Source organism: Berghia stephanieae, chromosome 1 (assembly GCF_034508935.2).
Source record: "Berghia stephanieae isolate SIO BIC M18660-M18661 chromosome 1, UCSD_Bste_1.3, whole genome shotgun sequence".
Lineage (NCBI taxonomy): Eukaryota > Metazoa > Mollusca > Gastropoda > Nudibranchia > Aeolidiidae > Berghia > Berghia stephanieae.
This window is the reverse complement of record NC_088360.1, coordinates 114,389,078-114,416,822: the sequence shown is the minus strand read 5'-3', so window position 1 is coordinate 114,416,822 and position 27,745 is coordinate 114,389,078. Positions and strand designations below refer to the sequence as shown.

The following is a 27,745-nucleotide window of genomic DNA, read 5'->3' as shown; positions in this document are numbered from 1 at the left end:
TTTGTTTTGGTATCTAGTGATTTTCCTTGATTTCGAGATATTCCTGATCATTCCAAGGACTCTTTTTGCTTTTGATGACATTATCGTTCGATTATTCGTTTGCGTCAGCATACGCAGAGATACAATGGTTTCCACTAAAGTCCCTACAGCATCAGTGACCACTTTTATAATTAAACCTGATTTTCCCACTGTCAAATTTGTCACTCTGAGTGCCCGTCATTTAAATTCACCTCGCCTGCATACCTGCTTTGTCACAACCGGTATGCATGTTATTAAAGCTTTATTAATAATTTCTCTTTCTATCAGTTAGTTAATCAAGCATCATAAGTGTTTTTTAATGAAATGATCCATTGATTGCGTGGCAATTAATCGAAATTAAATTTATTTAGAACACCGGTATTCTCTCAGATATTCATTGTAGCTGGGCAATGAGGCCACTCACGATTTTTGAAGATGATTTCAAAGCTCTTGGTCTGATCTGACGTGAAACAGTCTGAAACATCATAATGGTCATAGGAGTGAACCTCATCATCAAAGTCAAACACATTGTAGATCATCATCAATTCAGCCTGAAGGGAAAATAGGGGAAAAATATGTGTATGAAAAGTTGTCTTCAATGAGCAATAATATGAATTTAAATAAATACGTTTTAAAATATTAGACTTTTCCATTGGTTTGAGAGCCTTTCCGTTACAACAATGAATACATAACATTTGGGTTATCAGAAGACCTGCTAATACGCTTATACGCGTCGATTAGAACCCATCCAATAATTTACCACGCTCAACTTTGATTGGCTCTGTTAAATGATGAGATACCTTGCCACTGAGCCATCAACAACACAAGGAATGAAAAAGAAATGATGGGATGCTCTCTAAAGTCCGAAGGATTGGGGGTGGGGTGGGGGGGGGGGTAAAATAATATCAACTAAGATAAGAATGAAATATATCATGACAAAAAAAAGCTTCAATGAATAACAATTATGACTCATCACCTCGAAATGGTATTATGTCCGAGTGGTTTAGGTACTAAAAATAGAATTCTAGTCAGAAATAGAAGTGGGTAAAATTATTTCACTGAGGAAAATGAACATATTCTTTTAAATGATGAAAACCAAAAGTTCACATTTTTGATCATATTAACTGTAAAATACTTTTTTGTCATCTGGTTTGATACGAGATGATACCGTTTACAGTTTACACGTGATGGGCAACGATTTCAAAATAAATCATTTAAAATCATGAACCTTTTCAGGTCTACTGTGTTTATACTTTCAAGAATGTTCGTTACCCGCCCACTTCAAACGGTAATATGTCGCATTGATAAGTATGCTGCAAATTAAATATAATATAGTCAAAATGTGAAACATAGCCTAAGGTTATGCATTTCATTGAGTAGATTAGATATCAAATGACAAAAAGCGCAATGTGATAATTTCATATTTTTGTTTATTTTAACTTTATAGTTGCTTTTATAAACTTGGTCGATCCTGACAGATTACCGGATTGAGAAGGTGGGTTACCTATATATAAGTAGTAACAACGCTTACTGTCTTATCCTCAATGGTGACTTGAATTGGTTGTAACGTGCTAACATCGAGACTGTCTGCTGTGTAATAATTCCAAGGTTCCTGGAATTTAGGGTGAGAAATTCATATCATATAATAGTAATAATGATAATAATAATAATAATAATAATAATAATAATAATAATAATAATAATAATAATAATAATAATAATAATAATAATAATAATAATAATAATAATAATAATAATAATAACAATAACTATTATAATTGTTATCATTATTATTATCATTATTATTACACCGCATCACCAAATGTGATTGGCTAGCTGGGTGTTCCTTGGTTCAATCATCTTCAATAGAAGAATTAAAAACTGATGAAAATTTGATTTACACTGAATGAGTTTAAATAAACCTGATCCATGCTCTTCCAAAACACCAATTAAAAACATACAGCTGATGCTGGTAAAATCCCCATTTTAGCCCTGTTAGATCTAAGCGCAGCCTTTGACACCATAGATCACTCCATATTAATTACACGCTTGTCAAAGACATTTGGAGTATCGGGTAACACATTATAATGGATTGAGTCTTACATGGATGGGCGTAGACAATCAGTCCTAATAGACAACATAAGATCTAACCCACAAATGTTAAATTATGGAGTACCCCACTGTTCCGTCTTTATACCGTCTCTTTTATACACTCTGTACACAACGGTTGGGAGGAATAATAAGAAAGCATGAGGTCAGCTACCACATGTTCGCTGACGACACTGAGATGTATAGCTCTGTCCATCCGTCTGAATTATATTCGTTAATTAATAACCTGGAAATTTGATGTGAAAAACTTGATGACAATAAATAGTCTCAAAATAAACGAAGAAAAAACGGAAGTTCTTTTGTGTGACCCTAAAAATAAAAATAAAAAGTGAGTATAGATATTTTATTACAATACGCTTCAACAGTCGTAACGTCATTTCCCTCGTAATGACGCATGGCAATTAGTAACTGGCTCTAAACTATCGGAACAATGGCGGACGCCCCTATGAAATATTAATCCGACGATCATAAAAGCGTATCCAGAGGGAAAAAAACATTATAAATCTGATCATGTTTTGACTTTTACACAAGACCACAAGACATATGAAAAGTTCTAGCCAGCACGAAGAATAAAAAGTACCGATTTTCTCTGTTTAGAACCACGATGGCCATCGTTGCTGGGCGACGTGACATCAGACTATTGAATCCAATTTGAAACGAAAAAGTCAATTTTTCTGACACAGCTAGAAATCTGGGTGTTTGCTTTGACTCTACCCTTTCCATGCATTAACATATCGATAATTTATGTAAGACTTTATATATTGAGCTCAGAAGAATTTTACAATTGGCTAATTTTTTAGATCAAGAAACTATTCAAACCCCCATTTCTTTTTTGATGTTTTCTAGACTTGATTACTGTCACATGTTCATGCATTCTGTTCCAAATAATGTTGTCAGCAAACTGCTGCTCATTCAAAATCAAGCGGCAAAATTTGTTTTGAAGAGGAAAACAGTGATCATGTCACACCGTTTTTGGACATTACATTGGCTCCTTGTTAGATTTAGGATTACGTATGAAATTGCTGTAATGTGCTATAATCATCTTAATGAAACTTCCCCAGCCTATATCAGAGTTGATCAATGTTTACACTCCCTCGCTTTCTTTAAGATCCAACTCTCAATTATGATTATGTGTTTCTAAAATATGATGTAAGACCTATGCTGATCGTGCATTTATTTATGCTGCTCCCGCTGTCTGAAATTCTTTACCATTCAGTGTTAGGAGCGGGTTTGTGGATCATCATTTAAAAAGACATTAAAATCTCATCTTATGAGAGACTCGCTAGATTAAATAAAACATCCTATTTTTTTGTAAGATATACATTTGTTACATCAGAAGTCTCATCACATATTATATTCTTCCTTCATCTGCCATTAAGTTAAATGTTCTGATATGATTTTTATTCAATAATCCATGTTAACAGCTATTTATCATCTCTGAATGCATCTGCACGTTTTGGTGCAAGTGTGTCGCGTTGTGGGGGTATGTGTGTGTGTGTGTGTGTGTGTGTGTGTGTGTGTGTGCGCGCGCGCTTGTATAAAGGGGTGTCCGTGTGTACAAAAATGGTTATACTTATTGATGTTTTACAATTTTGTGCGCCTAGAACTGTTTTTGCCAATGGGATTTGGCGCTATACAAATAAAACTTTATTATTATTATTATTATTATTATTATTATTATTATTATTATTATTATTATTATTATTATTATTATTATTATTTAATTATTATTACTATTAGTATTATTATTATTATTATTATTATTATTATTATTATTATTATTATTATTATTATTATTATTATTATTATTATTATTATTATTATTATTATTATTATTATTATTATTATTATTATTATTATTATTATTATTATTATTATTATTATTATTATTATTATTATTATTTATTATTATTATTATGATAGTGATTCAGCCAGGAGGGGGGGGGGGGGGGCAAGATTATGTTATATCTGTTAATTCTCATAAAGTGGTGATAATAATATATAAACACATGAATCATTTAGACACTTGGGTTATCTAGATTGTCTCTCGGGAATAGTAGATTTTTTCCTGAGAATAAATTTGATATATTTATTAATTTACTTGAAATTAAGAATAAAGAATTAAAACTGCTATGGTGACACGATAAAAAAAATTAACTAAATTTCTGTTTTAGCTTTCATCTGGAGTCTACAGATAAGTATTAAAATACATTTGAAGGTTTATGTAAAGAGCACAAAATATATGAATAGATTAATACATGAATATATTTTTAAATGGCAGATATATAAAACAAATAGAAAATTGATGAATAAATAAATAAGTAAATTAATATATAAATACGTGGTTAAATAAATAAACATATAAAATATTTTTATTTAATAGATAAATTTATAAATAAACGGAAAAATAAATTAATAGATTGTCACAAAAGCATCCAAAATGAAAAAAAAAGATAAATGGGTAACAGCAACGTGAAAATAAATAACAAATAGTGCTATAATATATAAACAAAAATGAACACTGCCAGTCTCAATACAACTTACAGCCTGGAAATAGATGGTGAAAAGACTGCTCTCCGTGCGCTTGCCGAGAGACATAATGTGGAAATCTGACCTTAGCGACTGGTAAGCGTCGCAGGTTATGCCTCGTACGGTTTTCTATGAGAGGAAATCATAAACTATTTAGAGAAAATTTAAGGTGTGAAAAATGACACTGATTGAGTTTTATTTATGTTACGGATAGCATTCGACAATCATTTAGATTTTCTTTTCTTTTCTTTGGTAAGTGTGCTAACACTGAAAGAAAAAAAGGGAGAGAAAACAAATCTTTATAAAACCGAAAAGATGAAAGAAGAGGAAACATAAAGGAGGAGGAGGAGGAGGAGGAGGAGGAGGAGGAGGAGGAGGAGGAGAAGGAAGAGGAGGAGGAGGAGGAGGAGGAGCAACAGGAGGAGGAGGAGGAGTAGGAGAAGAAGAAGAAGAAAAGAAGAAGAAGAAGAAGAAGAAGAAGAAGAAGAAGAAGAAGAAGAAGAGAAGAAGAAGAAGAAGAAGAAGAAGAAGAAGAAGAAGAAGGAAGAAAGAAGAAGAAGAAGAAGAAGAAGAAAGAAAGAAGAAGAAGAAGAAGAAGAAGAAGAAGAAGAAGAAGAAGAAGAAGAAGAAGAAGAAGAAGAAGAAGAAGAAGACGAAGAAGAAGAAGAAGAAGAAGAAGAAGAAGAAGAAGAAGAAGAAGAACAAGAAGAACAAGAAGAAGAAGAACAAGAAGAACAAGAACTAAATTTCTTTAATGGTTAAAGATCAGATGAATAGAAGGAGAGATAATAAGATTACCTGTCCGATGAAAGTATACGTGCTGTCAATAAAAAATATTTCCAATGGTGTTTTCATCTTAATCTGCAGCCCTCCATTCTTGTCAGTCTTCGAGGCAAATGAATTGACATCGAAGTCGTCGGTGGCAGATATGGGCGAGATCTCACATTCTCGTGTTACCTTGTTGATTTTGTAACAGATGCCTTGAATAAAATAATATATTCGTAGTAACATGCATCAATTAGTGTACAAGTAAGTCCATTCATCTCCAGGACAATTGTCATTCACATCATATATAATCTGCCGTATCTAATGACTATTATGTGGGGATAGATTAGTACAGGAAAGAAACAAGGCAAAGAAGTCGAGGTGGCAGAAATGAGGATGGTGAGATGGTCACGTGGCTGGACAAGAAAAGATAAAGTGAGAAATGAACGAATTCGAAGGTTGACTGAAGTGAAGAATGTATCAATAAAGATGAGAGAAGATAGATTGAAAGTGTTCGGACATATTAAGAGAAGAGAGAGGGAGTACGTGGGAAAGAAAGTATTGGATATACGATTAGCGGGAAAGAGGAAAAAGGGACCACCAAAGACTAGATGGTTGGATAGGGACGATATAAAAGAACTGGGCCTGGAAGAAGATGATGCTATGAACCGATATGCATGGAAATGTGGCATTCATTATGGCAACCCTGCAAAATGCGGGATTAGCTGAAAGAAGAAGAAGAAGAAGATAAGTACCTGAAAAGCAAATTTGTAATTGAAGAGCCTAGTGCTAAAAGTACTTCAGTCACAAGAAGTTAGTTTTGAGAAACTGGATTTTAAAATTTGGATTAGGGTAAATTTGCTTGTTTTCAATGTAAGTATTAATTATATTTATGGCGAAGTCTCAGATTTGAGAGATTTTTGCCAAGATGAGAGTCATTTAAATCAATCGATATTTGAAGGACTAGTTTTCTGGCCAAATTTATAAATACGAGTTTTTCCAGAGTACCGCAGTCAACTGGTTAAATACAAAACAATGATCAAAATACTGACATTTAAGTCGTTTGAATTTAAGAACCAGAACTCACACTTTTCAATAAGGTATTTATTTCAACTCACAATTTACAAGTCAGGGGATCCCGATAGATCAGTTGGAAGAGTGTTCGCTTCACACGCAAAGGGACAACCATAGATTCCAAGTTAAGTCGATTTTTTTATAACCCCCCCCCCCCCCCCCTGTCACCCGGCAGTGATCAGGTAGCTGGGTCTGTTAGATCTGGCGGAGTGTACTTCGCGATAGACTAGCGTCCTATCCAAAGCATAGCAAGCACTTTATTAGCTGTACTTTTGACAGGCAAACTCCTTACTAATTCGTTCAATGCTTCTACACTTGCATCTTCAAACAACGTTGTAAATTATTAATCTTTTTATAACAACTGTGGAACGATAAATATCTTGTAGAAAGAGTATTTCCTTCTATATTTATGTGGTAATGAGAGCAATAAATAATTACCAAATCTATGAGCTAATTTGTACAACTAGTTAAAACAAAAGTTTTTAAATTAAAGAGACTGATATAATATTTATAGGGTAGAACTCACCTAAATTAAAATCATAGATGTTGCTGAACTCAGGGGTATTTGGTGTATTTGCATTCCGAGTATCAAGGCGAACAAATTTGATATCCGAATTATACCATACCTAGAGATAGGAATAGATTGTACTATTATAATCGACGTTGAGAATAACTTAAATCGGAACCAAAGGTTGTAATATATTGAGGTATAACTTACATAGGAAGGTATATTGAGATATATGGACTCAAAGGCTGTGATATATTTAGGCATAATAATTTACAATTTAATGGGACCATCTTACATAAAAATCAAGGTCTGTGGTATATTGAAGAATGTCTTACATAAAGATCAATGTTGTGATATAATGAATTGTAACTTACATAGGAATCAAAAGTTGTGGTCTGTTGGAGAATATCTTACATAAAAATCAAAGGATGTGGTGTATTGAGTTAATAACATGCATATGAATCAGAGGTGATGGTAAATTGGGGATATCTTACACAAAAATCAAAGTCTGTAGTGTATTGAGGTTTAACTTATATAGAAATAAACAGTTGTGGTAAATTCGACAATATCTTACAAAAGAATCAAAGGTTGTAGTGTATTGAAGTATAACTTCAAGATATGGAGTGAGTAGAAAAGTGCCAGAAGACAATAGAGAATAAAAAATTTTTTCGCGGCGGTGGTGGGGTTTGAACCTGCGACCTTATTGGTACGACAACTCCGCCTGGCAGGTGAGAGCGTGGCTCTACCGTGTGAGCTATCCACGAACACAAAAATATTCGTTTCAAACCCAAAGTCATTTCTAGATCCCTCTCTCACCCACTTCTTGAGATCGCCGATTCGTTCGCCACCATCGCGAAGTAATTTTGACCAGCAGTTAAGCTTAATAGCCAATATTTCTCACAAACATATAACATAGAAACGATTGAGACATTGAGTATGCTCCGGTGTATGGGGTGAATTTTTAATTCAGAAAAGTGAGTGGAGCAGGCACTTATGTTGGTAACAACAAGATATGGAGTGAGTAGAAAAGTGCCAGAAGACAATAGAGAATAAAAAATTTTAAGTATAACTTACATAGGAATCAAAGGCTGTTGTGAACTGGGGTATAACAGTTTCCATGCGGTATGAAAACTGACTGGCCATAGATGGTATTGGTTTGTCAATGGAAGCGTCACCTAGGAGGATGTCACAGGAATAAAATTACACCACTATTAAACGCGATAACATAGCGTCAAACAAAAAAACCCCTAACAAAACAAACGTCACAGTTTTGGCCTTGGAAGTAATTAACATGAGTATGCAATCAGCCTGTCTCGAGTGATCAACAAGATCAAAATGGTAGTTATAGGCAGGTAGTTGTATATGTACAGGTCCTAACGGAGGGTTGGTAGCGATTGTGTGTGTGGGGGGGGGGGGGGGGGGGAATGTACTATCATTTGCCTCGTCAAATGGAAAAAAATGAGAACCCTCCCTGAATGACAATTCCTGAACAATCTGTACTATTATTATTATTATTATTATTATTATTATTATTATTATATATTATTATTATTATTATTATTATTATATTATTATTATTATTATTATTATCATTATTATTATTATTATTATTATTATTATTATTATTATTATTATTATTATTATTATTATTATTATTATTATTATTATTATTATTAATATTATTATTATCATTATCATTATCACCATCATTATTATCACACAATTATGAAAACCAAGAAGCGTATCCCTCTGTTGCCAAATTCACATATTGTGAATTTGATTGCACACCTATTGTGTGCATCAAGTGTCATCGTCCACAGTGTTGTTTTCACGAAAGTGAATGGATTGCAAGTAATGACAATAATAGACTTTACGACAAGATATACCAAATATGTCTCTGATGTTTGTCTGAATTTTAATTAATGTATTAAGGGCTTTGAGCCTGAAATCTTCATTGTTTTATATTTTGTTATTTTCCTGTTATACTCATTTCTGTTTATTACTTTTTATAGTCCACAGTTTTTAGCAGCTCAGTATTACTTTGGCAGTCACTGTTCAGCCGGTCGTATGGTTTTCCTGACATTCTGCCGTCAGATATAAGTCGATTAAATGAAGATTAGACGACGTGTAAAATATAAAAACAAGCACTACTTAGCAAAATTACGTAGACTAAACAGTTTAGATCTAAACACATATTTTTATTTTTGGCATGTTTCTTGGCCATTCTCACCTGACAACTTTTGTATTCCGATTGCTACGTAGTTTGGCGCCTGGAGTCAAAAACAAAGTTGACAAAAATATGATACCCAGAATGAATAATGGTGTAGATGATAATGATAATGATAATGGTGATGATGATGATGATGATGATGATGATGACGATGATGATGATGATGATGATGATGATGCTGGCGGTGGTTGTAGTGGTGGTGGTGATGTGATAATGGTGATGATGAAGATGATTATACGTGTACATGATTATCATTTTGATGATTATCATGGGATGAATATGCTTGTGACGATAATATTAATGTTCTTTATATTGAAATATTAGCAATACAAGTATCTAATCCTAATAAGATTTGCATGTGTGAAAATCTGCTAGAAGGATTTACCAGCGTAAAATAATTTCAACAATTCAAATATCGAGTAATACTTACAAATCCATCTGGTTTGGTGATCTCAATTTGGAATTGTTTGTGCTGTACGGCCTTTGCGAGTCTGTCATAGGCCTCAGACACGGTCGGTTCGTCAGGGTATGGATAATTTGGGACGGTTCCTACGTGTATGAAGTTTTGTGGTAACGTATTATTAATTGGTAGATTCCAGCTTTTAGGCATATTTAAAATATAACTTATATTTCCTAGGAGCAAATGACATTGCAAACGGATATAACCCGTGTTATCCTAGTGGAGGTTAAAATATTCCTCATAGAGAAATAAATAAAACTATCTTAAGTGAGGCTCAAATTCAATTTGCACAGATATCGTGCTATGTCTAATCTATTCCCGTATAGTTCGACATATTTAGTCGTAGGAATTACACCAGTTGTATGAACCATACAAATTGTACGAACCATGCCAGTTGCATGAAACATATCACTTGCCTGAACCATACCAGTTGTATGGACCATACTAGTTTTATGAATCACACCAGGTGTATGAATCATACCAATTGTATAAACCATACCAGATGTATGAACCATACCGCTTTATGAACCATACCAGTTGCCTGAAATAATTCAATTGTTTGAACCATTCCAGTTGACTGAACCATACCAGTTACATGAACCATATCAGGTGTATGAAACATACCAGTTATATGAACCACATCAGTTGCCTGAACAGTACCATTTGTATGAACTATATTAGTTGTATGAACAATGACAGTCGCGAGAATCATACCAGTTGCATGAACTATTCCAGTCGCTTGATTTTTGCCAAAGTAAGAGTTAGTCAATAAAAAGAGAAAATGAAGTGAGTAGAAAAGTGCCAGAAGACAATAGAGAATACAAATTTCGCGGCGATGGGGGCTCGAATCCACGACCTTACTGATACGACGACTCAGCATGACAGTGAGAGGGACGCTATGCAGTCTACGCCAAAAAAGTGGTTTCAAACATAATGTTTTTCCTGAGTCCCTCTCAAGACTCCTTGAGGTCATGGGTTCAAGAGACACACGCTCCGTGAAGTTTGTTTATAAGCCAGCTGCAGTAATGCAAAAGCTCTATTCTCAGTACAAACATATAACATCGAGACGATCGAGACATTGGGTAAGCTCGTGTCAGAATGTAAGCATGGTAATGTAATGATTATCATCCAAATTACAGAGCATTATTTTGGTTGAAAATTAATTCAGAAAATGATGGAGCAGGCACTTATGTTGATAATAACAGAAAACGAAGTGAGTAGAAAAGGTCAGAAAACAATTGAGAATATAAATTTTGCGGCGATGGGGGCTCGCACCCATGACATTACTGACTAAGAGTTAGTCGTCAGATTTTTAATCCAAGGTATTTTGGTTTTATAAAAACCTTGTCATAATCTTTAGCAAATTCTTGTCGGAATGTAAGTATGGTAATGTAATGATTATCATCCAAATAACAGCATATATTTTGGTTACATTGTGAAATAAAATAAAAACTCCACTGTTTTGTGGCCTAACTAGGCGGAACAATCAAAGATAACAGGCACATAAATCTATTAGGAGCACATCCTTCTGGCATTTTCCATAGAGGTTCAATCAAGTAAACAGTCCTTCGTGAGTTATGAGGGTCTAAAAATCATTCATTGGTCTGAAATCATCATCATTATTCCCTTTTTAAAAAAATATATATACAACGTTATCGTTAATAATATAACATTTTACTATGGCTTCACCACGTTCAATGATATATTATGCACTTCTGCTCTTTTACCAGGTTAGACGGTCATGGGACGTAGACACGCTGTCTCTCTCGTTTGACATGAGAAGACCTAGACACTACAATAAATATCATACTTTAAATATATAATATTTTTTTTCTCCATAAAATCTGCCATCTGAATGAGGAAAAAAATCAAAATTGTATAAAGCCTAAACCCCATCGAGTTTTATGAAAACACTGGACATACTTACGTGTGAAGAAATCACATGTTTTCCCGGAAGATTTCATTGTCTGATTTAATACATGATACATACTGAGGCCACAGGCAAAACCGTCATCGGGGCAGTACTGGAAGCCTTGACATAGGAATCCTTTGTTCTTGACACATAAGTGGGCACATTGTTCGGGCAATTTGACATTGAAGAAAGTTTTGTCTAGATTTCTCTCGGGGGAATTCTTGTTGATATGTTGGAATTGAGCTTGAAGAGGGAAAAGTTGCGATATAAAAAGGCGTATTCTATGATGTCGAACTAAGGGATACGTTAAGTATTATTCCCATTCTATGTTTTCCTATATACATCATTCAAACAAAAAAGTCGGGCGTCTATAACAATGAAATCTAAGTGTGACTGTAAAATTTATATTTTTGAACGCATTTAAAATATGCAATATTCTATTTGAATTATCCTGACAATGCCATACATGTAATGATATATTTCAATCGCCTCAATTTCCCACGATTGTAAAAACATCAATACACACAACTCAATACAAACTATTGCCGTGGCAATGCAACGGCTATCGTAGCGTAGCAAATGTGTTAATCGTTCTAGCCCTGTGACAATAAAAGGAGGGCCATGTGTAGGTCACCTGCATTTAGACTTTCAATTCGCACCTATATGTCAACATGTGCGAGATGTCACTCGTAGCGGAAACCTAATTAGAAATTCACCAAGCGCACGGACGCTACAATTTACGACACCCAGAACACGATTGGACTAGAGACAACTACCAATAATAAACCAGGCCTACCAAAATCCTGAAATATTGTTGGTTCTTTGAGATTCTCCAACTCCCGACGAAAACCTTTATAAGCAAGGTTGGGGAGAGTAACGGGCTCTCTCCGTTTCATCTACTTATAGCTCACTGCTCTATAGTAAACTCGAAAAATCCTACATAGCGAGAAACCTGCACAAGGGTCAGTGATAAATTTACATTGTGTTACCATTAATTAATGCTATTATACTAGTGTGTAGGAGTGATAATTAATATTGTGTTTTCGCCTGGCAATTGTTATACCGAAATCGTCAGCCTTTGATCGTCCAGCATGAATCTGTTATTGACGAACCCTTCAGTGTTGAATGGCCCAGTATAAATTGGAGTAATGACAACCCACATCCTGTGAGGGACCAAGCCGAACGGCCTACCACGCAACAGATTACAGACTGCGAACGGCTGTTGTCAGATATAACGGGAACTTCTATCCCTATACAAAGTACCAATACTCTACCACTCGGGAACTTTTTAACCAACAATAAAATGGAATAAAAGTGGCACTCGATGATGTCTACGGGGAAAACTGTTTGACTATCTATACCTAGCTTCTCTCTTGCCAACCTCCTACATGGACGTGACAATAAACACTGAAATCATCACGAAACTGATGATAAGATCATTGTTTTACTAAAATTAGAAAGGACTTTAATGAATTTTGGAATGCACAAGGTTATAGTTTTAAAAACAGTTGTAAGACAATACCATAATGTATGCACTATTTCGTGAATTAAAATTTAATATCATAGTTGAGGACAAGGAAATTGCAAATAAAAACCAATAAAAAAGGAAAGAGATCAACTTATAATATGAAACAACAATATACATGTATTCTTCTTATAGGACACCGAAACGTGAAGAGCTAGAACTGGATGCACAAATGCCTGGATCAAAATATTCATCAAAGACCAATATCTCTTTAGATTACTTGGAAAAGTAAGTAAATAAAAGATATTATATGCAACAGACCAGTTAAAGCGGTTTAGACGATACTTGCACATGCCAACTACAAACATTATAAAACAATCAGAACTACAGGGAATTAAAAAGAGGTCGTTAAATGCAACAGGAAGAAAATATATTTATCCTGATGCCTAGAAGATGGGTTGTCCACTGGTGGAAATGAAATTATAGAAGATCCTACCAATCTACCACTACCAGGTTTCAAAACTTGAACATGAAACAATGGTCTACCTGAAAAAGCAGAAGGTAAAGACAGCCTTTAATATTTACATCGAAGGTGATACAAAACACTCTCCCACTTCAATGACACCATGCGGGACATGAAGCATAATAGTATCTTAAATTGTCAAACTACACCATAGCATGGAGACTACGCGACTGACAAAGAACTCATTGAGTGAATAGAACACTGCAAATGATGTAACACCATACGAATACATAATACTCTTGATTTACTATTATTATCTACACATACTAACTAACTACAATACATACTACTACAATATACTATCACTACATACATACTACTACTACATACTACTACTACTACTAATACTACTACTACTACTACTACTACTACTATACTACTACTATACATACTACTTCTACTCACTACTACTACTATACTACTACATACTACTACTACTACTACTACTACTATACTACTATACTACTACTCTACTACTACTACTACTACTACTACTACTACTACTACTACTATACTACTATATACTACTACCACTTCAACTACTACTACTACTACTACTACTACTACTACTACTACTACTACTACTACTAATAATACTACTACTACTACTACCGGCACAGACGTAAATGGATGGAAATTGTCAGCTATGTCCATTTTCTTCATGACAAAATCGGGGTCATAAGCATAATCGTAAGTAAGTTTGCAATTAAGAAAATTAAATCCAGAAAGCAAAAACAAAAAGTTTATACAGAGAGGCGGATGGGAATAAGTAAGACACAAGAACAAGATACTAGCACCAAAATAAATAGAATCTTAAAGAAAATAAAGGTAGCAGCTTACACTTTACAGTATATGGACTTCATGACAGGATAAAACTACCAACCTACCGGCGGACGAGGTCCCCAACAAAGTCCCTGTAAGATATATATTATTGAGATTGGCATGGAGTTCAATGTTTCCTATCCTGATGGGAGGCATTTTCATGGTGTCAGCCAATGAGAAAAGGGCGTAGTACTTCCATTCGTCTTCGGTTGCTACGTTGTATGTGCCTGGAAATATAATTTGATCAAATTTAACCAGTTAACTGCCGAAATCTGGAATGCCACATATTCAAATATTTGGCTAGAAAACGTGTCCTTCAATTATCGATCGATTTAAATGACCTCACCTTGGCAAAAACTCTCAAAGGAGACGGAGGAGGATGAAGAGGAGGAAGAGAAGAGGAGGAGGAGGAGGAGGAGGAGGGTGGGGAAGAGGAGGAGGAGAAGAAGAAGAAGAAGAAGAAGAAGAAGAAGAAGAAGAAGAAGAAGAAGAAGAAGAAGAAGAAGAAGATTCTGTTATATGACACCGAAATGTTAAGTCACAGTCGGAGAAGGATAAGGCTTATAACTTGATAATTTGATCATGCATGCAGTGCAATATCCAGTAAACGTGCTCAATGCGCTTTACAGGAGGTCCCTAGCCAACAGCAACACTTAACATGTTGGGCATGACGCCTGTTAGGCGATATTATTACAATTTGTTCCCATCAGAAACAACGATGTTCACGACCAAGTAATTAGCATACACTTGAGTACGCTGAAAGAATTTTTACCAAGAACTCAACCGCTCAGATCGGGACTGAACCTGAACCCTCGGGTCCGAAGCCAAGTGTCAAACCACAAGACTACATAGCCATGCAAGTAAATAAAAGTCCACGCTAGTACAACGACACTTTTAGGTCACCTCAGCACCAGTAAGAAGAAAGCAATTTGGATAAGAAAAAAAGTTTAGATGCATTAAAAGCACACAATAATAAATAATACAAAGAGGTATGGTTCAAATAGGGAACTGGTGTATATTCCAAGAGCATACACTCTCAGTACTTAGTTTGAGATCACCTTAAAGTCTTATATAGACACAAGCCAAGATCCCAACACACAAGAATAATGCACTCAAATGCTTACAAAACATGATATTCAAAACGAAATAAAATATTACAGTACATAACAGAGAGATTATTTGCACGGAAAAAATATCAGCTTCCAAAACTAATACTATAATTTGACTGTTTCCCTCTCAGCCAAGGACTTCGGCCAGGGCTATGACAATCTCATTCCAAAAAAAAAAATATAGAAAGCAATTCGAAAAAAACAAATGGATATAGGAGGATAGAAGACACAGCAAATGACCTCTTGTCCACCATGGGAGGTCAGAAGATCCCATCCAGTATTCAGAAGATTGATTGACCTTTGTTTCTTAACATAACTAATGTAACGAATGTAACGCTACCAGTCAATCCTCACCTGGAAAGATGACCTTAAAGTCAATCTTGTTTTTAGCATCGAAACAGTCTGAGACATCAAAGACATCTGCGTTAGGCGCAAGGTTATCAAAATCGAAGAAACTTGTCTCTCTGCCCAAACTTATATACTGCAATACAAAGCACATTTTTGATTACATTAGGTCGAACATTTCCGTTAAAAGATAGTTTGCACCAGGAAATTTAGGTTTCTAATTTAAATGTAAAATAAACAATTTTTTAACCAGAGCAAAAACAATTATAATTATATCAAGAGACAATTCTGAATGTGTGTGGTTGTGTGTGATTGTTTAAGTAGCCTACGTGATTGTGGGGTGTGTATGTCCACTATAATACACATATTATATCAGAATCAATGTGAACCAAAATGGAATTTCATCTCTTTGAACAATAAAGTTCTATTATGTGTGTGCGCGCGCGTCAGAGAAGGGAGGGGGATATATAGAGAGAAAGAGTTGGAAAAAGTGAATTATCTGTTGAAAATTATAGTAATCGTATAACATTATAGAAAGTGTAGCTAAATGACAAATGTCAAATTTTTGAAGAACAAAGATCTAATATATATATATATATATATATATATATATATATATATATATATATATATATATATATATATATATATATATTATATAATATACCTATATATATACATATAATTCAAATTATATTAAAATAATCGGGAAATTCGGTTAGCTGACTCACTGCTCGGGACAATGCAAAACAATGTTGTTGTTGTTGTTGTTGTTGTTGTTGATGATGATGATGATGATGATGATGATGATGATGATGATGATGATGATGATGGTGAAGATGATGATGATGATGATGATGATGATGATGATAATAATGAAGATGTTGATGATGATAACAAGAACAATGATGATGATGATGATAATGATGATGATGATCATCATCATCATCATCATCATCATCATCATCATCATCATCATCGTAATGTTGACGATTGTGATGATGATGATGATGATGATGATAATAATAATAATAATGATAATAATAATAATAGTATATAATAATAATAATAATAATAATAATAATAATAATAATAATAATAATAATATAATAATAATAATAATGATAATAATAATAATAATGATAATGCTTCTTTTGTAAAAGACCGTATTTTTGAGGAAATGTTCCATACAGGCAGACTGTCCGTTATGGGCTGTTCCTTTGTGCCACATGATTTTGTGTAAAGAAAGAATTCTTTGTCGATATCTTCTCCTATTAAGATTCAAGAAGTAAGCATAACTGAAGATAGTTGTCCACTGTGTGTGAGTTCGTTTTATTTTTTTTTGGTTGTTGTTGCTTTTTTGTAATAGAGGCAATCCTAGGACTGTCCCAATTTGATTCAATCATGCAGTGTGCTATATTATTTACTTTCAGAGTCAGGTGGGAAAAAAAGAATCCTTTATAGTTGATTACTTACCCCAGGCAACTCAACCTCTAAGTATATGGGATATTTCTTGTCATCTGTCGGGGGACCTTGTAAAGGCTGATCCTGCCAGGAATCCTGAAAATACATAGAATGAATGAAGAGATGAACAGACGTGCTGTATATAGGGTGCGAGAATAAAAACCGGAATAGATTACGATGCTATTTCATTACAAAATAGACACCAAAAGTATTAGCAAATTTACAAGTATCAAGAAGAAAAAAATGTGTATATAAATTTGAATAAGTGGGTTTCATTATGGTAAAATTTATATCTTGTATGACTTATATATATATATATATATATATATATATATATATATATATATATATATATATATATATATATATATATACGGCATCTACCTGGACTAGCCAGTTAATTACCGTACACTGTAAAAATGTATTGAACAATTTGGCCAGAAAATTCTTACTTCAAATATCAGGCGATTAGAATTTCCCTCATACCGGCAAAAACTCTCAAACATGGGATTTCGTTAAGATGAGGGTCATTTAGATCGATCGATATTTGAAGGACGAGTTTTCTGGTCAAATTTTCAATTACATTACGTATTTTCGAGATTCTGACAGCTAACTGGATTAAAAGTGATTTATAAACATTTCTTGTTTGTTTTTGAGATCCTTTATTAATTTTTGTAAATAATGTTTTACAGTTCCCAGCGTTTAGCAGCTCAGTATTCACTTAAACAGATGTAGCGCATACTGACGAAACATGTGTTGATTCATGTCAACAGGAAAACTTTTACTTAAAATAATATGACCTACCAGCTCAAAACTTCAAAACAGTAATAATATTCCCCAATGATGTAGACGCTTTAAAGCAGACCTACCTACTGTTACAAAAAATCCCGTTGAATTGCGAAATGTAGACTTCCATTTCAGAACTTCATGAGCACCTCGAAGTCATTAAAACATAAAGTTGATGCCAGACTACATAATTTTAAGGATTTTGAAGTGTTATTTGTTAGGGTAAATTGTTGATTTTTTAAAGTTTACTATAACGAATGGAATTTTTATCTCCTAAACCTACGATATTTTAAATATTTTCAATTAGGCAGGGCTGGCAGTGTAGGACTTATTTGTAGGTCTGATAACTCAAATTGTTATGAGCTCATTGTGGTAATGGAAATATTCTCAAACCAACGCAAAATATTGTCCATAACAAAAATTATGTTTAATCAAGCCCATAATTGTGTTCGATTATCAGACCTGCAAATATTTGCACGATGGGCACGTCTGTTAAAACTGAATTTGTAAATAATTATGATATGAGACGTTGGTTAAGGTCATATCATGTTTTAATGAGGCAATAGGTATACAGATAGAGAGTTTCTGTCATTCTAACTTTAATATCATCTTTTGGCCTCTCATACAGCCGATATATTGCCGTTTTGAGACCACGGACCATAAATATGGATCGTTTGAAATAATCTCCAAAGTAGAAGAGGATTTATAAAAAAACTTGACCTCTTTTTAACTTCAGATTTTTTGTGACTTTCTCAAAACTCATAAAAATGTCAATTTCTTCAATTTTTATTCTTATATAAAATGTAATCTTTTTAAATTTTATACGAGAGGTGACGGCCAGATAGAATGTCACATGTCACAATATAAATTTTATGAGTTATGCCTCTAAGAATAGCGTAAATTTGTCAAAGTTTGATATGAAAATAAAGCTGTTTCAACAGTTCGTTTTCGCCATAAAAATACTCCAAAAAAACTGACCAACTGGTATTAATCACCATCAGTGATTGGCCAGATCTTACAAAAATTGAATTTTTTTACAGTCGATTTAAAAGCATAAGTACATGCTATACATAGTTTATTTAGTAAGACGAGCTTTACAAAATAGCATTATTTTCTTAAAGATCAAAAAAATATTCTTCAAATATTGCTGTGTACAAAGTAATCTGTGTAAGAAAAATGTTCATTGTATGGTAACAAATGTGACCATTTTCAATGTAGTTGATAAGGAGACGGTTAAACTTTTTTGTTAACTCACAGCAATGAAGTAATAATGGAAAAGTGCATTAGTTGTGATTCCATTGGTTGAGTAGTTGTGGATGACTGCGCTGTAGACATCGCACTCAATTCCCCGCACAGATCTCTACAGAATAAAAAGTAACGATGTCTTATTGTTAAAATCCACTGGGTCTTTTAAACCTAAACATTGAATGCAGCATTACAGAGTCGGTTAAACATTGAATTAGAATAATGTTCAGAATTGAAAATTTATCATTTAAATTTGAAAAACAAATGATGGACGGACAAAGATTGTCTGGTCCATTATAAACAAACTAGCAAATTAACAACAAACATAAAAAGAACAACAACAGAAAAGGCAAACAAAAAAGCAAATAAAACAAATAAACCAAAAATGAAAGACAAGCAATCAAACAAAAAAAAAAAAAAAGCCACATAAACGTTCAATAATAAAAAAAGAAACAAAACAATATTAAAAACAAATTTTAAAAAATCAGATTTACCATCCCAGCGTAGGAATAGTTCTTTGTAAATGTAAAAAACCTGTTGGGATCACTCATCTCTATGGTTTTCTGCGGGTCTATGGCTGAATCAGGAGTTTGGCCGACCAAGGGGTGGATGGAACAGTTGCCAAGCTGCATGTCTTTGATGTAACGGATGCCTAGAGTAGAGTTTGAAGAAAGATTGTAATAGAATTTATTTAATGTTGTTATGATTGACCACTTAACTGCCTTTTTCTGGAAAGACACTTATTTAACAATTTGGCCAGAAAACTCGTTCTTCAAATAGCAATCGATTTAATTGAGCCTCATTTTGATGAAAATCTCAAACCTGGGACTTCGCGAAGAAAGTCATCTGACTCAAGACGTTTGATTGCTTTGGAAGAATGTTTTATATATAACATTCCTACAAAACTAGGTGCAATATTGGCAGGTCCGATAGCCAAGCGCATTTATGGGCTTGATTTAACATTGTTGCAATGGACAAATATTTTGCGTTGGTTTGAGAGTATTTCCATTACAATAATGAGCCGATAACAGTTTGGCTTATTAGACTTGCAAATAAGTACACCTTGCTACCTACATACTTTTACTGAATACCAGCTTTTACTAATAAAATCTTAATTTTTCACTTTCATAATAGCGACCCATTATCTGTGTCACAAGAAAAAAATATCAATAAGGCATTTTACAGGCCAACGACAACCACCATGTGTCATCTGGGTTGACACGCAATTACTTCCCTAGTGAAGGATGCAAATTTCACACCTACATGAGAGCAAAGCCTAATCTACCTTCATCACTCATACTACAACAATACCGGACAATCTAAAATTAAGTGTGAACATCTAGAAGACACGCCCCATCACCCTATCTTCAAAACAAAGACCCATATGGGAATGAACAGAATGCGCCAGCGTTATAAAAACATGCACCTTACAACGATACATTCTCTCTTCCACTAAAATATCTTACAAGAACGGACGTGTTTTATCCTGTTCATGGGTGTGATATTCATTAATAAAGAGTGAGTGGACTACATCGATTTACTTTTCTTAAATATATTTCTGATCTACCTACTGTATCAAAAGCTTTTCAGCGTACTTTCTATACCTTTGATGTTGATATGCATGATATTATTATGATTTGGTTACATGTAATTTGAACATATTTTACAATACCATGGTTTAACTAGTTTTGTTTATCTAGTGCGGTGTAGTACTTCTTCAGGCCAGAGTACCTATAATTTGTTTCATTCATGCTATCTTGGCGTTAGCATTATTGACATGTTATTTAAAATATTCAGGAGTCTATACGTATAACGTTCAAGTGTTAGACTATTTTATTAAATACTATTAGGCTTGTTTAGCCCTTTGTACTATTTTAACATTGGCTGACTTTAGACCCTATCGCTACCCCTGTCTGAGGGCACACGTCTCGCAGACAGGCCAAGGAAGTTTACCACGGAGAAATCTGACTACCTGTTTATATTTATATCAAACCAGATTTCAATCCCTTCCTAGTACGGACATAGAAAGAGCTTTCCGACCCCACCACTGCTTCAAACGGCACCCTGACAACCAAAACGTGAGAGACGGCCAGTTCGGCTAAGGACCTCGGCTGCAACAAGATAAGACCAACAATACTAATAAAATATTGTGGATTTAATAAAAAAGCGCCCAATGGTGAATAATAAACATTAAAAACATGTAAATACGTACCATATTATTTAAAACAGAATAAATCCGACCTTCTTTTATTGTCAATTATAAGTGGGACTGGAACTTGTTTTAGTCATTACTTACTGTATTGTGAAGTTTATATCCTTAGACAGTTATACGAGCCGTTAATCATTGCTTTTTACTATTTCCATGTAATATGTAAAAGGGAAATCATAGGATTAGCAGACCTCTATAATTTAATTCTAATTAATAGGGCCATTCTTTGAGTGCAAGAGCTGACAACCTATTTGAAACGCTCGCGTGGTGTGGAGAATTATTAAATAAAATTTTCTTCAATAAAGTTTTTAGCTCCACCTTAAATGCCACATTACAATCTGTAAGCTGTATTATGTCAGGACGACGTGCACATATCATTTGCAGGTCTGATAACAAAACGCAATTCTGGCTTCGTTTAACAGTGTTGTTATGAATAATATTTTGCGTTGGATTGAGAGTATTTCCATGACAACAGTGAATCCAAAACAAGTTGGTTTATCAGACCTGCAAATAATTCCATTTTGTGTCGGGGTGATTAAGTTGCTAAAAATTTAATAGAGAATGTCTAGTCAAAAATATCAAACTAGGATTAATTTTTAATTTTTCATTGAGAACATGTTAGGATATCATTTTAATGGGGCAAAAGACAAAAAGGTCATATTATTTCAATCTTAAATTTCATTGTAATGCCCTGCACAATACCATTTAAGGCAGTTTTCACAATTTCAATCATAAAATGATTGGTTTTAAACTCTGACAAAGCCTACATTTTCAATTAGGTTTACTTCAAGGCGTCGTGCACTTATTTGCAGGACTGATAACCCAATTTCTAATGGGCGCGTTGTTGTAATGGAAATCTAAAAATATGACGCAAAATATTGTCCATTACAACAATGTTAAACTAGGCACATAAATGGGTTTGGATGTCAGACCTGCATATATGTACAAGTATCTTGTAAACGTCGGTTTAACTAGATTTTGTGATTATATTGTGACTAAAATTTCTCTATAGAAGTGAAATAGAGCAACATTTATTGTCCTCAAGTTTCAAGTTATTTCACATATGAAATACGGACATTCATTCAACATCTATTTTTCTATTTGTCTCACTAGATACCAAAAACTTGCCTGAATTATGATCATGAATCTCTGTGACCGGATTTGTAGTGTACACAGGTGGTAAAGGCAGCGTATCTCTCTTGTCGATTCTTACCAGGTTGGATAATCCGTCATACCAAACCTAGAGAAAATGCAACATGCAATAGTATAATAATTATTACAGAGCAATAGCTTGTAACAGCATTCGTAGAACTGTGAGTAAGATAAATGAGACAATGTAAGAGAAAATAAACAGTAACAGAGAATAAACAATAATACTTGTCTATCTATATCTGATGAATTTTTTAATGATTTTTTTTTTTTACCATACTGTCCATTTCTGAAAAGTCGGCGGTTGCCGTCAATGTTTAAGAAGGGTCATACTACATATCTAGACAATGAAGAAAAATGAAAAAGATTGAGAGCCTGCAGATCACGGAGAGCAAAAATCCGTGATCAAATAATATTTAACCAGTTAACTGTCAATGTGGTTATTATTGTTTGTAATTTTATTCTTACCACTACAATTTGGATTTATTTACTTTTTTTTTTATCGTTCCGGCTTTCTCTCTCTCTCTCTCTCTCTCTCTCTCTCTCTCTCTCTTCTCTCTCCCTCTCTCTCTCTCTCTTTTATGTTTTCATTAAGTTTTGCAAATTATTAATGAGAGCTTATAAATGGAATTGAATGGATACAATTAAATGAAAACTTTACTTACTGAAAAGTGGGTAATACCCAGTCGGAGTGGATCCACATTTTCGGCCAAATACTGAAAGCGATTATCAAACACAGGAAGAGGCTTTGTGCTCTCTCGTCCCACACACACAACATCTGTTGGAGTCTGTGGAGAGGTGTGTTATCAATTCCATGTAATAATGTTAATAAAATCTGGTGGTGAAGATGGTGGTGACTATCGTAATGATAGTGAAGACATTAATGATTATGATAAAAAAAAACACCCAATAAACTACTACCACCGCCACCACCATTACTACTACTACTACTACTACTACTACTACTACTACTACTACTATGACAACAACAACAACGACTAATACAACAACAACAACAACAACAACAACAACAACTACTACTACTACTACTACTACTACTACTACTACTACTACTACTACTAATAATAATAATAATAATAATAATAATAATAATAAAATAATAATAATAATAATAATAACAATAATAATAATAATAATAATAATAATAATAATAATAGTAATAATAATAATAATAATAATAATAATAATAATAATAATAGTAATAACAATAATAGTACTAATAATAATAGCCACTGAGCTCAGAACACCCCCCCCCCCCCCCCCCCCCGCCCCGCCCTTTCAAAACAAGATATAAATAACAACCGCAAAGCCTCCATAAAACATGAAAACAAAGAGCACTAAATTAGCAATGCACTATTGGGAACAGATAAACACTAACAAAACACTGACTATAGCTTGGGAGATTGTCGAGCAAAACAGCTCCAACAGATGCGGTGCTAGCAAATGCAACCTGTGCCTAAGCGGGATTTGCGAGCGAGCGACCGACCATCCCTCCGCTTGTCGCCCAGGTATTTGGCCATACACATTGCGATTTCACTACGATTTGCTTCCGCCGTGCCTGTCCCCAGATCGTCACTGGTTGAAAACACAACGCGTATGGGGCCTTTAACAGTGAAACTGGAAATACTCTTACACAACCACCGAAACAACAAAACTTTAAACAAAAGATCAGAACTAATGACAATGTGCAGATACTCGAATAAATAATTGATAATAATGATACAAATAATAATAATTATAACAGCATTCAAATCTAACAATATTTGTAAAATATTTTTTTTAACCGGCCATAAAGTAAAAAAGGCTTTTTGTCAAAGCACGACGATTTTGTAACAAAATGCGTCTTACTTCAAACATTGTAGATTTTGTCTCAATGTCAGGGCGATAACTGATGAACTCGTAGATGTGATGAAAATAATGAGTACCAGAAGCGCCTCCTCTGTTTGGGATGTTTCCTTCAACTTCTATACGGAGCGGCAGTGGAATATTAAGAGGCATCGTCCAACCAGGCTCTGTCAGAATGAGGAGAACGGGAATAGAATCAAATGGTTACAATATTCAAGTTATATTATGAAAACTAAAAGATGTTTTCACTCTTAGACATGAGACCCACGGGGCTTGGAGTCTGTCTCTGTTTCTGTGGAGTTAAAAGAACAGTTACCACTGCGTAATATTATTTGTATAGGACACAAGTCTATCGCAAAACTTCTCATCAGATCTAACAGATCCTGCTACCCAATTACTGCTGGGTAAGAAAGGAAAATGAGCGGAGAGCCTTTCTGCTGGGACCCTCAGACCTCAGATTGACAACCATCATAATTGCCTCGGTATACAAAATGTGCCTGAGCGCTATACATTGGCCCCAAAACACTAGACGTGCAGGACAAGACATGATTCCTGAAGGACGTAGAAACATTTATACCACAGAGACAAAACGCTGTTCTGGTCTAAGTACTAAATCTACACTTCAATATCGATAGAGAATATGAGAGATTTTTCCTAGGCCTCAACTTTGTGCAGCCAATAGCAGAAATCCAACCAGGGATCCACACTACAGGTTTCTGAAAAAATAACACGTATTTAGAAATTTTGGTCAGAAAAATGTCCTTTAAATATCGATCGATTTAAATGACCATGTGACGTCGCAAGTCCCAGGTTTAAGAATTTTTGCCAAGATGATGATCTTTAAATCAATCGATATTTTTATGACGTGTTTTATGACCAAAATGTTTAATTCATGTTTTTTTTTATTGAGAGTACGTAGTCACAGGTAAGCAGCCGGGTGTCAATCTATAAGACAACAACGCGGCAACAATTAAGTTATCAAACCTCTTGAGTTAACAGACAGTGACAAAAAATCCTATCTATGTGAGAAAGAAAGTGTTGTATCTCAAATGGGGAGTCACTTTTGTTTTGAAATTTGTGACACAAGAAGGGTTGTAGAGTTAATGCAGCAGCGCTCAGACACCCCCCCCCCCCAAAAAAAAAAAAAAAAAAAAAAAAACAAAAAAAAACAAAAAAAAAAAAAAACAAACAAACAAAAAACAACTTTCTTTACAGAGGATTTTTACTTCAAATGTCGATCAAATAAAATTACTCTTATTTTATGTCAAAACTTTTTTGACTTGTGTATTCCAGAATTGCTTGCATATTGGCAAAAGGTCTCAACTCGGAGGTTTCCTTGGACAATATGTACAATGTTTAGTTGAAATGTCATAATTTCATTGGACAATATGGAGGACAGAGCATGTGGGGAAATTTCAAAGGACTCAAGAACAGATGAAAATGATTGTGATACATTTACGAGAGAGCCAGAATTCGACTATCTAGTTCTGTTAAGAAGAAGATTGATGGGGGAGACAAATTGAAAAGTTACGAATTCTTCTAAATTTAAGATATTATTACATTCAAATGAATTGATCTCATTTGTATAACATTTTATTTTTATTGTTGCTTTTTAATCACTTGATAAAATTGTATAAGTTCAGGATAAGAACATACCACTGAAATAATAGTCAATCCTAATCTGCGTTGATCCAAAATCTTTGCAACTGGTCCATTTGTCGGCTTTGATCCCTCTTACTGTGTCCTTTCCTGCATATAACTTGAAACACATGTGTGCATTGATTATATTCCATCAAGCATTATCAATGCGGATCAAACATTTGTCTCAATAAAAACATGCTGGTAATTAAGTTAATTATCAAATTTGTTGTCTGGGTCATCATCATCATCATCATCATCATCATCATCATCATCATCATCATCATCATCATCATCATCATCATTATCATCCTCAATACATCATCATCCTCAATACATCATCATCATCAACATCATCATGATCATCATCATCATCATCATCATCATCATCATCATCATCATCATCATCATCATCATCATCAACAGCATCATCATCATCATCATCATCATCATCATCATCATCATCATGATCTTCATCATCATCACCATTATCATCATCATCATCATCATCATCATCATCATCATCATCATCATCATCATCATCATCATCATCATTGATTTTATTTCATCATTACTACTGACGTCTAAAATAACCCCATCCCCATCACACCAGGAATAAAGAATAAGGAAAATAGAAGGTAAAGGTGACTCATCTATTCTTAAAATAAAATAGGGTTGGTGACCAAAATTGTTCAATACAACCCTTGTTGTATCTTTGCCAACGCACAAAGAATTATTGGCAAGTCTAAAACTTTTAAAACTACTTTTTACAAATTGATATGTGAGTAATTTGATACCCTTTTCTAAATTAAGGGTAATCTTGTCACCCGTTGACTCCAATAAAATTTTAGAAAATCTGATAGGGCATAATGATCGGTCATTTGATGAATTGAATGGCGAATAGCATTAGTTTAGATGCGTTGACAGATTGGCTTTTACTTGAAAAAAATAATATGTACAATTTTTAGTTTAAATGGCATCATTTCAGATTTTAATAATGTATGGAATTTTAGATTTTAATAACGTATGGAATAAATCAATATAGGTAAACTCATTTTATTTTATCTGTCCAATCGGGAGAATAGGAGTGCGTTTGTCAATAACGGACATATCATGATTTAGGTCATGATTGAATTCGTTTTATTTTATCTATTCATTTTATCTTATCTGTCAACAGACTTTTGTTTCATCCACTTTCGTGAATCTACCGAGGAGCAGACTTGCTAGATTCATCTGAGCGCGCCTATAGACTATTACTGGACCGATTTTGATGGTTTATAGCTCAAATGATATGATCCAATCTATCTGAATACACAAGTTTTAAGGCCCTTAAGAAACAGTTGGTCCATTTAAGGCCATATTACTGATATGATAGTGATAAATTAGGGAGCGGGTACTGATGTAAGATATAGATCGGAAAAAATAGTAGTAGTAGTAGTAGTAGTAGTAGTAGTAGTAGTAGTAGTAGTAGTAGTAGTAGTAGTAGTAGTAGTAGTAGTAGTAGTAGTAGTAGTAGTAG

The 27,745-nt window shown here is 34.1% G+C and overlaps 2 protein-coding genes across 3 annotated transcripts in view; both read right to left on the bottom strand.

The window, feature by feature from the left end:
• The window catches only part of LOC144962802 (uncharacterized), a 64,355-nt gene extending 44,236 nt beyond the window's left edge, over nt 1-20,119 (bottom strand). For both annotated transcript variants that reach the window (XM_078896065.1, XM_078896064.1), the window contains exons 1-14: nt 19,859-20,119; nt 19,375-19,479; nt 17,346-17,429; nt 15,879-16,005; nt 14,481-14,642; nt 11,621-11,848; nt 9,664-9,782; nt 9,234-9,273; nt 8,078-8,178; nt 7,022-7,121; nt 5,455-5,636; nt 4,672-4,785; nt 1,550-1,630; nt 443-569 (exon numbers count right to left, since the gene is read on the bottom strand). In XM_078896065.1, the coding sequence (XP_078752191.1) occupies nt 443-569; nt 1,550-1,630; nt 4,672-4,785; nt 5,455-5,636; nt 7,022-7,121; nt 8,078-8,178; nt 9,234-9,273; nt 9,664-9,782; nt 11,621-11,848; nt 14,481-14,642; nt 15,879-16,005; nt 17,346-17,429; nt 19,375-19,479; nt 19,859-19,996 (1,708 nt within the window). In that variant the 5' untranslated portion in view covers nt 19,997-20,119. The remainder of the gene's footprint in view (nt 1-442; nt 570-1,549; nt 1,631-4,671; nt 4,786-5,454; nt 5,637-7,021; nt 7,122-8,077; nt 8,179-9,233; nt 9,274-9,663; nt 9,783-11,620; nt 11,849-14,480; nt 14,643-15,878; nt 16,006-17,345; nt 17,430-19,374; nt 19,480-19,858) is intronic.
• Nucleotides 20,120-21,267: 1,148 nt separating this feature from the next.
• LOC144962591 (uncharacterized) overlaps nt 21,268-27,745 on the bottom strand; it is a 19,094-nt gene continuing 12,616 nt past the window's right edge. The window contains exons 5-9 of the mRNA XM_078895676.1: nt 26,245-26,347; nt 24,592-24,755; nt 23,388-23,510; nt 22,691-22,813; nt 21,268-21,336 (exon numbers count right to left, since the gene is read on the bottom strand). Coding sequence (XP_078751802.1) covers nt 21,268-21,336; nt 22,691-22,813; nt 23,388-23,510; nt 24,592-24,755; nt 26,245-26,347 — 582 coding nt within the window. The remainder of the gene's footprint in view (nt 21,337-22,690; nt 22,814-23,387; nt 23,511-24,591; nt 24,756-26,244; nt 26,348-27,745) is intronic.